Genomic DNA, 14,108 nt, shown 5'->3' with positions numbered 1-14,108 from the left:
AGGTTTCCTTTAATTTTATTTATTTATTTATTTTTCCCCCAAAGCCCCAGTAGATAGTTGTATGTCATAGCTGCACATCCTTCTAGTTGCTGTATGTGGGACACGGCCTCAGCATGGCCGGAGAAGCGATGTGTTGGTGTGCGCCCGGGATCCGAACCCGGGCCGCCAGCAGTGGAGCACGCACACTTAACTGCTAAGCCACGGAGCCAGCTCGAGAGTTTCCTTTAAAAAAAAAAAAGCAGTTAGCTGATAAAGTAAATCACTCATTCATGCATTAATTCGGCAAATATTAGCCTTCGAGTTAAATATTTTACAATTTTAAGAGCTGTTTCATCTGCTAGACATATGTATGGATAGAAATTACTAGGTCTTGTGGTATGTTTTCTATATGAATCTTTCTATTCCTGTTTCTTAGTTACTTAAAATCTTGTGTGGGCCGGCTCTGTGGCTTAGCGGTTAAGTGCGCGTGCTCCACTGCTGGCGGCCGGGTTCGGAACCCTGGGCGGGCACTGACGCACCGCTTCTCCAGCCATGCTGAGGCCGCATCCCACATACAGCAACTAGAAAGATGTGCAGCTATGACATACAACTATCTACTGGGGCTTTGGGGGAAAAAATAAATAAATAAATAAATAAAATTAAAAAAAAATAAAATCTTTAGTGTTATATATTAAAATGTGTGCTCTCCATTTGATCTTTGTGGCACTTTCTTTTCACTGTTTAGTACTATGACAACTTATCCTCTTCTTTTTCAGTACAGCAGTGTTGAAATTCTGACCACGTCCAGACACAACGAGAGCCTCACTGGAGTCCATTTCTCAACCTGATGTGCTTTCTTTACATTTTAAACAGTTCCTATGTTTTAGCATAATAAGTAGGGGAAAAAAAAACATACAATTTCCTATCTTTAACTATCATTTACCCGAGAGACGTTTTGGTCCTTGACTTGTAAGGATACTCAATTTCTAGGATTAGACCTGCCAGTAATCCTCTCGGACATTGAAAAAGTCATGTGAGCAACTAACTTTTTGAATTTTCTTATCTGTCAAAAAGGGAAATTAATATCTTCCTTCCCTTTTTCATAGGGTTATTGTGAATCAAGTACGGTAATAGATTGGAAAATGCCTTGGAAGGCTACTAATAGTGTCAGTGACCATGAAGACAAGTCGCTGCCGTTACTGTGTGTGTGATGGACCAGGCCCTGCACTGTGGGCTTTCTGTGTTATCTTTTCTGATGCTTGCAGTGTTCCTGAGGATAGCTAAAGTAAAACTACTTCCACTTAAAAATGAGGACACTGTTATAAGAAAGATAAGTATAGATAAGATATTTGAGGTTTTCAAAGGGAAGGAATAGATACTGCTGGCTGGGATTCAGGAAACACTTTCTGGACGAGGTGATATTTTGGCTGAGTCTTAATAGCATTTATGGAAAATGTTGCCCCACTGGCACAGAAATGGCCTCGTATGTTCCATCCATCTAATTGCAAAAAAAATCTTCGTTTGTAAAAACCGGTATCTCTTATGCTCAGATTGAAATACATAATTGTCTTGCCTCAAATACATAATTTGTCTTAGGTTACCCCATGCTTTTTTCTCGCTCAGACAATGGGGAAATTACACTGTCTTATTTTCTTCAGGGAAGGCAGGCCACTGGTTTCTCCCTAAGGCTGTGTTGGAGGGTATCCTGCAGGAGAGACTTGAGTGCTTTGTGGAGCGCACAGTTCCCAGCCCTGTAGTGCCGTAAGGATAGCGCCGCTCATCGTTCCTTCCCAAACCTATTTAGTCACTAAGCATGCTGCAGAGTCTCAGGGCTGTGGTGATAATCAGTATCATAAAGCATATTTATTCTACTAGTTATTTGGTGCTATAACTCTTGAGCAGAATTCACAGTTATGGGAATATTGTCAGGATTTATCATAAAAATCTTCAAAGAAACTAGTCAGTAGCAGTGTGATTCATCTTATATATATATTTTTCCACTATAATACTATTTACATGTTTCTGCAATATCTTGCTTTTTATAAAATCTGTCAGGGTCTATGGGGACTGTAGGGTTGGGGCAGACCACTGAAAACCTATGTCACTGTTTGATCAGAGCTGCAGAAGACAATGATTAATGCCCAAAGAGAGAACTTGTGCTGCTCGGGCAGGCGACTGAGCATGGCTGGAGGCGCCACAGCAATTATTGTAGCCACACAGAACCATGAGTGTGGTTCAAGTGTCCCACTTGAACTCGAGCAGAGCAGCGGGTGCTAGAGAGCACAGGTGGCCCTGGAGCTCTGCACAGCAGCTGCTGTCAGTGGTTGACGAGGGAGAAGGCAAGCCTGCTGCACAGTGTTGGGGGTGACCCTGAGTACAGGTGCAAGTTTTAAAAATTCTTAAAATATGTCCAAAAATGCTCCTGTGGCTAGTGCAGCCCCTAAACCTAGGGCTTTTCCCTTTGCTGCTGAAAACCATAGTTTTCCACCCACTGCTCTGGCTACCTACCCAGGAAAAACAATGTGTGCACCAAAGTGACCTTCACGTTATCCTGACTTTCTTTCCTGTTCACCAATGGAGGATGAGCTACTTTTTATTAAGGAAATACCTGTTGTGCAGAGCAGACTCAAGGTTCACTGCCTAGTCAGTGCGTTTCTTTAATACTCGTTTTTACTCCCCCACTGCCCTTGTCCACAGTGACCAGTACCAGCTTAACATTGTGCTTGCTCATATCCTTCCCCCATTCCGTTTCCTTCCTCACCTTAAGAAATAGTAGCAAGATAGATACATACCTTAGGAAATAGTAGTTAAGATAGTGCTCTAGGGAGGTGTGGCCTTGCTTAATACATGAACACGCTGTTGGCACTTAGAGAAAGGAGGGGATGGGAAATTTGGGGTCAAGTGGAAAATGACTGAAGAAAAAGTGAAAGGGAGAAAGAAGTGGAAATGAAATTAAACTGTATAACTGAAAACTTGGTACTATTTAAATATTAATTTTTATTATTCATTATTAACCAGTTGGCTAAAGTGATAAACTCATATTAGTGTATATTATTAGCAAGGCACTATGCTAGACACTTAGCTTTTGTTATCACATTTAGTTCATTTTTTTAAATTAAAAAACAGAGTAATAGAAAAACGTTGTGTACTCACCACCTAGAATTAATAACACATTTTAATATTTTGTCTTTTTTAATTCACATACTTTTATAACAGAAATAATAGGACAGATAAGTTTGAAATCCCTTGGGCTCCCTTTCTGAGTCACACTCGTCTTTTTCTCTCCTTAGATACAGCAGTTATCATGAGTTTTCTATGAATGTTGCTGGTCCATATTTATATATTTTTATTATATATGTATCCATAACAATATTTTATTGGTTTCTGTGTTTAAAAAAATAACATTATGGTTGTCGTACTCCACATATCTTGTTTATCCCCTCTTGTTTTTGAGATCTCTCCATGCTGAGAGATATAGATCTGGTTCACTTATGTTAACTTCTGTATAGTGTTCTGTTATATGAACATACTACCATTTACCCATCCTCCTATTGATTTATGCCGGGTCCAGTTTTCTGCTCTTGCAACAATACTGAGATGTGCATTCTTGTTTAGGTCTTGATGCATGTGACAGAGTTTCTGGGTACATATCTAGGATTTCCGGGTTATAGGCTATACACACAGTCAGTTTCATTTATGTCATTTAATTCTTAAAAATTTTAATTGAGGCAGGGGCATGATCCCTATTTTACACATGAGAAAACTGTAGTGTTGAAATGCTATATAACTTGTCTGATTTAATTCGAGCCAGTGCTTGAATCTAGATTGAATTTCACCCATTTAAATCTAGAGCTCTAACACCCAGCATTCCACATAAATCCTCAACCTTTGTGATTGTTAGAACAGTTGCAGCCAGCCAGTCATACTGCTTCATTTCAAAGTAGAGAATCAAAGCAGGTAATGATGTGGAGGGGGCATATAAGTAAGATCAACAGGTGGCCATATACCCTTTGTTGTGGTTATCTAAAGGGTTCGCGTTTTGCAGTAAAACATACTCTTTTTTTGAAATGATGGGTCTGAGTTTTCCGTATGAGTAAGACTGTTTCTTTATGATAGGAGACTATTTTTTATGTTGCTTGAAATGCATATGTTAAATGCAACATGCAGGCTATTTTGATTTAAGAAAAAGATGTTACAGTGAGCATGTTAGAGTCTGTATTTACTTTGCAAAGCATATAAATCATTTTCTCCAGGTGAAGAAAGCTATCTGAATGTGCTTCTTTTTTTCATGACACTTTATTCACCCTTGGACGATGTGTCTTTTAGATTTTATTTTTGCTTTTGTTCTTTTCTTCACCTTCTAGGTAGAAAATCTGGTGTATTAATTGTGAAAATTCTAGAGCTACATGAGGAATGCACCATCCAAGTTGCCATGTGTGAACAGTTAGCAGGGCTGCAGGCTGATAGTCCTCAAGGTGAGGCCGCCCAGACTGACCTGAAGGTTCTCTTCACCAAGGAGACTGCACTCTATCTCAGGGGGCATCCTCAAGACATCGTCCACATCTACCCTCCCTGGTGAGTGCAGAGAACTGATTCCAGCAGTCACCAAATGTGAGTTTGTCTCCAAGCCATTTTTATCAAGAACATCTTTGGCACTTTATTATAGAGAAATGCCAGGGGAAGGAAGCCAGGATTTGACAAAGATTTTATGTAACAGAAGCACCGAAGTGTCTCTGATGGCTTGTTTATACTTCTGGCAGCAAACTTTTGATAATTTGGGGGAGGGGCTGAAGGAGAAACAACCATATCAAGATTCCTGCCTGAGTGGTGTTTGTTACAAAACCTGACTATTTTTGTTTTTATCTTTCTTAGAAATATAATTTTAGTAAGAGGCATTATATAACAATAGGATAATACACATTAATTTAATATTTCTTTGGTAATCACTTTGGGGGATTTGATTACAATGTATTTAACACATCCTAAAGAATATATGTATTCTATATCTAAGTTACATAATCCTGCTTATTTTTCTATAAGAACTTTAGGTTTAACTTATCTAATTAAAAATGTATTGGTAGGGACCAGCCCCGTGGCTTAGCGGTTAAAGTGTGCACGCTCCGCTACTGGCGGCCCGGGTTTGGATCCCGGGTGCGCACCGACGCACTGCTTCTCCGGCCATGCCGAGGCCGCGTCCCACAGACAGCAACTAGAAGGATGTGCAGCTATGACATACAACTATCTACTGGGGCTTTGGGAAAAAAAAAAGGAGGAGGATTGACAATAGATGTTAGCTCAGAGCCGGTCTTCCTCAGCTAAAAAGAGGAGGATTAGCATGGATATTAGCTCACGGCTGATCTTCCTCACAAAAAAAAAAAAAAAAGTATTGGTATGTTTATTGATATAATGTTAAATTTATGAATTCATGGACTAGGACTGCAGTCTCCAAGTAAGTTTCTGCTAGGATACTCCACCCTTCCCCATACTGTTGGAGTTCATGGCAGCATATATCAGGACACCAGGATTCTAATCTGTTACCTTGAATCTGTCTTGCTTCAGAAATCTGTCCTGTTTAACATCATCTTTCTCATTCTTAGTTTTGCTCCTTTGTGTAATGTAGGTCTTGCTTTCAGTGGAGTTTAAGTTCATTTGTGATGGCAAGAGCAACTTTTGCTTCTTTTTTAATCTCTTCCCTCCTCAACTTCTAAATTTTTTGCGAACGTCTATATATTTTTAAAAATATTTATTAAATGACACAGTTTTTTAAATAAAAAATTTTAGTATCTAAGTGGGATTGTTCTTCCTTAGGGAAGATGTTTTAGAAGCATTGAATGTGGGACACTTACTTGGGCTCATGAGAAGTAAAATTAGACCAAGATTATCTGCAAAGATTTGTATTTACAAAAAATTTCCAAATCCCACTGGCTCCTTAGACCTTACAAGTGGGTGAATTATTATGATTTGACTTTGAAGTGTTTTTAGGTCTGGGCCTTACCAAGGCAGCTCTCTTGGTGGTTGCTTCTTTCATTCTGGTAGAGAAATAGATGGAATTCTCTGTGTGGTTCTAGATGCAGAGATTGTTATTTTTAAACTCTTTTTGAATATTTTCTTTTTCTCCCTAAGTTTTTGGTTTTCATTCTTTGAGGATTTTTGCTCTATAATTGGAATATAGGTTATAAAATAAGAATGAAAAGAAATCCTGTGTTTGCTCATTTTAATATGTGAGATCTTACTGTTTTTATATATCGTGCCATCCAATGGAAAACAGATTTCGCTCTCTAGGAAGACAACTTGGAATGCGTGTGTTAACCAAGCCAAATGGTACCAGGTATTAATGCTATCTTTAAGACTTTTGGTAAATCCGTAAAAGTGAAAATATGTGAAATAGACGTAATTTGATAAATTTCTCTGGAGTCATTATGACTTAACTTTCTCAAAATGACCATCTCAAAAGAGGGAAACAAATATATAAATACATTTATTAAATACAAACACATGAAAGTTCATTCTTACAAGTAGCAAAGATAGAAAGCAAGATACTTTGGCAAAAATTTAAAAATATTGACATTCCCAAAGGTTGGTGGGAGTGTAAGTTGGTACCTTCTTTGCCAATGTGTCACAAACGTTAATATGAATCCATTTTGGTATAGAACTTTTGCTACTTAGACTTTATCCAGTGAAATGCTCAAATGTGTACAAAAGATATTGTCATAAATGTTTTGCTTAAAACCTTAAAATCTAAAACCGGCCTAAAGAGACATTAACACGGGATGGGTTAAAGAAGGCACTGTATGTCTCTGCAGTGTGCAGTAATTTAACACAGCGGTGGAGATTTGTGTTTGCACTTATAGAAAGATATCTCTATCCCAGTGTTGTTTCGCAGAGAGCAGGTCACAGCCAACATCCAGGGTCACTGGGATGGGAGGAGTGTTACACTTCCCCTCTCTTGCATTATCCAGCAGACAGACTCGACACACTATCAGTATTAGTGTCTAGGGCTCCCATAACAAGATACTAGACTGGAGAGCTTAAAAACAGACATTTATTTTCTTACAGTTTTGGAGGCTGGAAATCCGAGATCAGGGCACCAGCGGGGTTGTCCACTGAGGCCTCTTTCCAGGGCTTGCAGATGGCCACATTCTTGCTGTGTTCTCACAGCTGTGTTTTTTTTTTCTATGTGTGCGCATGCCCCTGGTGTCTCCGTGTGTCCAAATTTCCTCTTCTTATAAGGACACTAGTTAGATTAGATTAGAGCCATTTCATAGTGGTCTCGTTTTAACTTAATCACCTCTCTAAAGGCCCTGTCTCCAAATGCAGTCACATTCTGAGGTACTGGAGGTTAGGGCTTCAACATATGAATTTGGGAGAGAGACAATTCAGTCCACTACACTATCATAGAAATTAACACTTCCTACTGAATATTTCAATTTTGTGAATCACTCAATCAGCTGATTTCTCTGTTCCCATGTCTCTCAGAGAAGCTTACTTGACAAACAACCTTCTAAGTAGCTTCCTGAATTGTATAATGTCTTGTCATATATAGATTTAGATTTTTGTTAAAAAGATACTTCTTTAATTAAAAGAAATAGTAATATTTTTGGTACCTTAGGAGGTGAGATGGATGGGAAGTGTTTTTGAAAAATGAATGTATCAATATGGTATAGGTGATTTAGATCATCTGTTTTAATAGTTTGGAGGTTTCTGCTTTTTAATTAAGAACTCTTTTTCTCTATCCAAATGTTACCTGAAGTCAGTCTAGATGCCACTTAAAATAGCTCAAAATTAAAGGGAAAAAAAGCCAAAATAATAAAAATGACTAGATAGGTTTTTTTTAAACTTGGCAAGTCATAATGAATATTTTTTCCTCGTAGGCTGACTACTCTTTTCCCACTGGAAGTCTTTTGTGTTCATTTAAACTGTTTTCCAACATGGAAACAGGTTTAAAAAGAATCAGTAGACTGTAGACACTTCTATATGTCCTTTAGTAATAAATGTGTATTTAGATACAAATGGCTACTTAGCCAAAGGAGTTTAGAGCCCTCTCTATATACTATCTGATAAATTCTCATTGAATTTCTATAAGATGTAATGTTATCTTGGCTCAGCCCGTCTAGGAATGAATGTAGAAGTAAAATGCCTTGCCTAGAATTAATTGTATTATGAAATAGTCATAGAATTATATAACAATAAGCAACTTATTAAAAAGTCATGAATCTGTAAAATTTCAAACTTATAAAAGTATACTAGTTTAATGAATTCTATGTCCCCATCACATAGTTTTAATATTTATCAACTAATAAATAGACAGCTTTTACTACTGAAGGAACCTGAAAGCTTTAAATATAATATGATTCCAAAGAAACATTTTAGCAAGTTGAATGCAGGTGTGTGTGTGTGTGTGTGTATATATATATATATATATATATATTATTTTATTTATTTTTTTATTTTTGCTGAGGAAGATTCGCCCTGAGCTAACATCTGTGCCAGTCTTCCTCTACTTTGTATGTGGGTTGCCGCCACAGTGTGTCTGACGAGTGATGTAGGTCCAATCCGCACCTGGGATCCAAAACCGTGAACCCAGGCTAACGAAGTGGAGCATGCGGAACTTGAACCACTCGGCCGTGGGGCCAGCCTCCACAGATATTTTTTTTAATGTGAGGGCAGAAGTTTTCTGTGATGGTAGTTGAAGAGAGAGGGAGGTAGAACTCATCTGGCTGATTGAATATGACCCATCACCAAATCTAAAGCCAGGATGAGCACCAGAAAAACATAAGTACGTGATAGTGTATCAAGGGACAACCAGGACACCTCTTACCTTATTCATTCATTTATTCATTCATTCAAAAATATTTATTAGTACCCCATGGCAGATACTTTGTTTCCCTTCAGAATATGCACCCTAATACGAGGGAGGAGTAAAATCTGACCTTCCCTCTTATCATGAATCTCTCTTTATATCGGTAAAGTCACATCATCATCTTTTTAATGACTACTTAGTGTTCTACTATATGGATATATCATAATTTAAACAGTCTCTCTCTCTTTTTTTTTTTTTGAGGAAGATTGGCCCTGCGCTAACATCTGTTGCCAGTCTTCCTCTTATTCTTTTTTCTCCCCAGAGCCCCAGTACATAGTTGTGTATCATAGTTGTAGAGTTGTGACTTTTCTATGTGGGATGCCGCCTCAGCATGACTTGATGAGCAGTGAATAGGTCCTTACCCAGGATCCGAACTGGTGAACCCCGGGCCACCGAAGTGGAATGCGCGAACTTAACCACTACACCCCTGGGCCAGCCCCCTAAACAGTCTCTTTTACAGAGTTTTTAATGTTGCTTCCCATTTTGTGCTGTTTTAAACAGTACTTGAATGAAAGTGCTTGTACCCCCTTCTAATTATATTCTTAAGATATTTATAGAAGTAGAAATTCTTGGTCAGAGAGTACAGGTGGGTTTTGAACTTTTCCATATGTTGTTACCATAGTAACCTGCAAAGCTTATAGCTGTTTTTACTGCTGCCTATTTCTCAGCAGTCACATCAATACCGCATGTAAGTAACCTTTTTTATAACTGCACATTATGATAAAATTTCCTTACTCTTTTCCATATTCTCAGGAGGTAGTATTATCCATTTTTTTGCTAGTATAGACGACTCTGTAATAGTCATTCATATACATATATATATATATATAGTTTTGTACATATTTCAGATTATTTTTTACAGTAGATTTTAGGAACTGTTTTAGTGGGTTAAAGGGTATACGTTTTGTTGTTAATGTTGCTGCTGTGATTTCCCAATATAATTAAGTAATCTGTAAACCTCATAGTAGAGTGCCCGCTACTGATCAAATTGAACACTTTATGGTTTTACTGATGACAGCTGCTCTTGAAAATTATTTTTCTTAACTTTTACTCATATTTGTTGGGGTCCTAGGGACTTTCTTATCAATTTGTGTGCCTATTTTATATAGTAAAGTGTTTCTATTTATACACTTATATCACTTAGGGTAATAATTTTGTTGTTTCCTTGCTAATACTTATGCTGTTTTACCTCTTTCATGCCTTAAATTGCATTGGCCAAACTTCCAAAACTTTTCACTACTGTATTCCCAGTGACTTAAATAATGCTTGACACATAAACATTATTGGCATTATATATATATAATATATAACATATAATGCATTGGTACACAGTAACTATGTGATTAATGATGAGTATTAAATAATCATCAAGATGTTGTCAGCCTTGTTATACTTTCTGTTTGAATGAGAGGATATATGCATGTATTTCATTGATTTGTGCATTCACTAAGAAGCATTTATTGAATGTTTACTTACTTTATAATAGGCCTTGTACCTAATAATGGTAATACAGTATTCAAAATGAATGACAGATCGTCACTGCCCTTCAGGAGCTCACAGTGTGGTGGAAGAGAAAGGTAATATAACCATGTTATAAAAGACTCTAGAAAGTGTAATAATAGAGCTCTGTACAAGGGGTGGAGAACAGTGAGGAGGTAAGCATGGCTGATAGGTCGGTAGGGGAGTGTGTGTGTGTGTGTGTGTGTGTGTGTGTGTGTGTGTGAGCGTCCCAGGGAGAGAACAGATTGAGTGTCAGGGGTAGCTTCCTGGAGTTGGTGATTCTCTATCCAAGCTATGAAGGCTAAGTTGGAAAGAACCAAGGAAGAGACTGTGAGGGCATTTGAAGTAGAGGAGACTGAATGAGCAAAGACCAGCAGGTCAAAATGGCAGGGTATAGGGTGTATGCAGGGGATATATGTAGTGCTATATGAATGAAGTAGAAATTCTGAGGCAGGAGTGGCAGCAAGTGATGATGGAGAACCTGTGTATAATGTTAAAGAGCTGGAATTAAATCCTCCCTGCTGTCCAGGAAAGGAGAGATGTAATCTGATTCACACTTTGAAGTTTGTGGACTGTGTGTGTGAACTGTGTATGAATGTGTATAGAAGGCCAGAGAAGAGACATCTAGGAGGATTTGGGGTAGCTCAAGTGTGAGGGAAGATGATGACTTGGACTAGGATGGTAAACAGTGGATTCAGAATATATTTTTGAGTTAGAGGCAACAGGATTTGCTGATGAGTTTGTTGTAATATGTGAAAGAAAGACAGGAAACCAGGAAGACTTCTCTAAGTTGTTGAATTGACATATGGTGCCATGTAGTAAAATGCCATGTACTAAAACTTGGGCAGATTTTGAGGGCACCGTCAACAGTACCTTGACACCAGCAATAACTAGAGCTCTGAGTAAACACAAGAGAGACTGTGATACCAAAAGAGAAAGTCTGTGAACTGTTTTGGATTTTCAGTGTAACCGATATGTGGTAAGTGCCCGAGGACTGAGGTAGAGCCCCCCACAGGCTTGTTCACAGCTGTTTTTCTCCCTGCTTTATGTTTGCCACCTGGGACTCCTTGAAATGAAGAAATTGCCTCCTCTTATTGCTAGGAGTAAAGCAATGCTCAAGATTGAAGGTTTGTTTACTGGATGGGATTATCTTCCTGTTGTGATAACCAGAAAGATAGTCTTTTCCCAACAAAATTACAGGGTGTCTTGAGAGGAAATAAATAGCAAAGAAAACAAATGCAGTGTGAAAAGGACAAAGTGAACACCATGATGGTAATCTGGATAATCTAAAAAACTGGAGGGAGGGAGAGAAAGAAATCAATCGTTCATGCTTACATGAGAAAGGAAGAAAAGCAGACATTGGCTGGTGCTCCACAGAACACTTTTTCATGGGGTCTTCATAGGAATATGACCGAAGGGTTCTTGTGCTGAAATAACTTTGAGAAAGGCTGGTTAAATGTGGACCAGTTACTGTACTGTAGGAGTGCTCAGTCTCTAATACACAAATATGTATTATGATTTACAATAGAGGGAGGCAGAAACAGGGGAACATACAAGCAAACATTAGCAAACAAATGACCACACTCTTCCTAATCTAAGAAAGTGGGTCAAGAGAGCAACTAAGGGGAGTGATGTCTCAAAAGATGGCAGATTAGGAAGGTCCAGGAATCCACACATCCACCTAAACAACTACTGCACTGACAGGAACTGTCTGAAGTAACTGTTTTAGAACCCCAGAGTCTAGTTGAACACTTACAGTCCAAGGAAGACTTTAATAAAGAGTAAATTTGGGAGAATTTCAGCCTTTCAAGTGGTGGCAGCTACCATTCCACATCCCCCAGCCCCATAATCCTGGTGCAGAATGCTGGAGCCAGGGTGGGCACTATATCAGGGCTGTGTATTGATTGTCAAATGCTGCTTTTGATCACTGAGGAACTGGCACAGAGGCTAGTGGACATTTTTTTTTTAACTCCCACAGGCTGAACAGAAATATCACTCACCACATATGACAAAGAACTTACACCTTGAAAAAATAGTATAGAAAAGTCATAAATGGATGAATCTAACCCTCAACAATTAAGATTCAGCAATCCCTGAGGAATGGGAGAATTACATTTCTAGAGTTACCACAAAATAATACTCAAATATTCAGTTCTCAACAAAAATTACAAAATATACAAAGAAACAGGAAAGAATGGCCCTTCACAGGGAAAAATAATAATTTGACAGAAACTGTCATTGAGGAAGCCCAGGCATTGGAATTATTAGTCAAAGATGGAAATCAGCTGTCTTAAATATGTGCAATGACTTAAGGAAATCATAGATAAGAAACTAAAGGAAATCAGGAAAATAATATATGAGCAAAATGAAAATATCAATAAAGATGTAGAAATCATAAAAGAAAAACAAAGAGAAATTCTGCAGCTGAAAAGTACAGTAACTTAAATTTAAAAACTCACTAGAGAGATTTCACAGCAGATTTGAACCAGTAGAACAAAAGATCAGTGAACTTGAAGATAAGACAATTGAACTTATGTAGTCTGAGCAACAGAAAGAAAAAACAATGAAGAAAAATGAACAGCCTCAGAGACTTGTAGGACACCATCAAATATAAAAACATACACATTATAGGAGTACTATAAGGAGAAGAGAGAGAGGAAACGTCAGAAAAAACATCTGATGAAATATGACTGACAACCTCCCACGTATGAGGAAAGACATAAATATATGTATCCAGGAAGCTAAATGATCTCCAAACACAATAAACTCAAAGAGATCCACACCAAAACGTAGTATAGTGAAACTGTCAAAATCCAAAAGACAAACTTTTCAAAGTAGAAAGAGAAAAGGAATTTGTCATGTACAAGGGATCCTCAGCAGTATTAAGAGCTGATTTCTCATCAAAAACTATGGGGTCAGAAAATAGTCAGATGATATATTTAAAGTCCTGAAAGAAAAAAACCTGTCAACCAAGAATTATATGTCTGGCAAAACTATTTTTCAAGAATGAGAGAGAAATTAAGACATTTCCACATAAACAAAAGCTGAGGGCATTCATTACCAGTAGACCTACCCTACAAGAAGTGCTAAAGGGAGTCCTTCAGGTTGAAATGAAAGGATACTAAACAGAAACTTGAACCTAAGGAAAAGTAAAGAACACTGGTAAAGGTAATTACATCAGTATATATAAAAGTCAGTGTTATTATACCTTTGGTATTGTTTGTAATGTTCTCTTTCTCTTATAAGATTTAATAGGAAAATTTATACATGAATAATTACAAATCTATGTTAATGGGAATCCAGTGTATAAAGATGTAATCTATGACTGTAACATTATAAAGGGGCAGGGAAGATGTACTGCAAGAGCAAAGTGTTTGTGTACTTGAAACTTAGTTGGTATTATCCAAAGCAGTTTGTTGTAAGTTTAAGATGTTAATTGTAATTTCCAAGATAAATGGTAAGAAAATAACTAAAAAATACAGACAAAGGCAAAGGAGAAGGGAATTAAAGTGGTACACTACAAAAATAAACTAAATACAAAAAAAAGTGGTAATGAAGGAACTGAAGAACAAAAAGAAAAACGTATAAGGCATACAGAAAACAATAGATAAATGGCAGAAATAAAACTTTTTTATCAGTAAATGTAAATGGGTGGAAGTGAACTATTAAAAGATGGAGATTGGCAAATTGGATTTTAAAAAAACCCCAAGATATATGCTGTCTACAAGAGACATAATTTAGATATAAGGTCACAAAGTGGTTGCAAATA

General features: G+C 37.6%; 1 protein-coding gene across 3 annotated transcripts in view; it reads left to right on the top strand.

The window, feature by feature from the left end:
- SPIDR (scaffold protein involved in DNA repair) overlaps positions 1 to 14,108 on the top strand; it is a 472,343-nt gene that overhangs the window by 201,205 nt on the left and 257,030 nt on the right. For all 3 annotated transcript variants that reach the window (XM_058564544.1, XM_058564547.1, XM_058564546.1), the window contains exon 9: positions 4,344 to 4,554. In XM_058564544.1, coding sequence (XP_058420527.1) covers positions 4,344 to 4,554 — 211 coding nt within the window. The remainder of the gene's footprint in view (positions 1 to 4,343; positions 4,555 to 14,108) is intronic.

Source organism: Diceros bicornis, chromosome 21, assembly GCF_020826845.1.
Source record: "Diceros bicornis minor isolate mBicDic1 chromosome 21, mDicBic1.mat.cur, whole genome shotgun sequence".
NCBI classification, from domain to species: Eukaryota; Metazoa; Chordata; class Mammalia; order Perissodactyla; family Rhinocerotidae; genus Diceros; species Diceros bicornis.
Note: the sequence above shows the minus strand (reverse complement) of the source record. Positions and strands in the feature narration are given on the sequence as shown.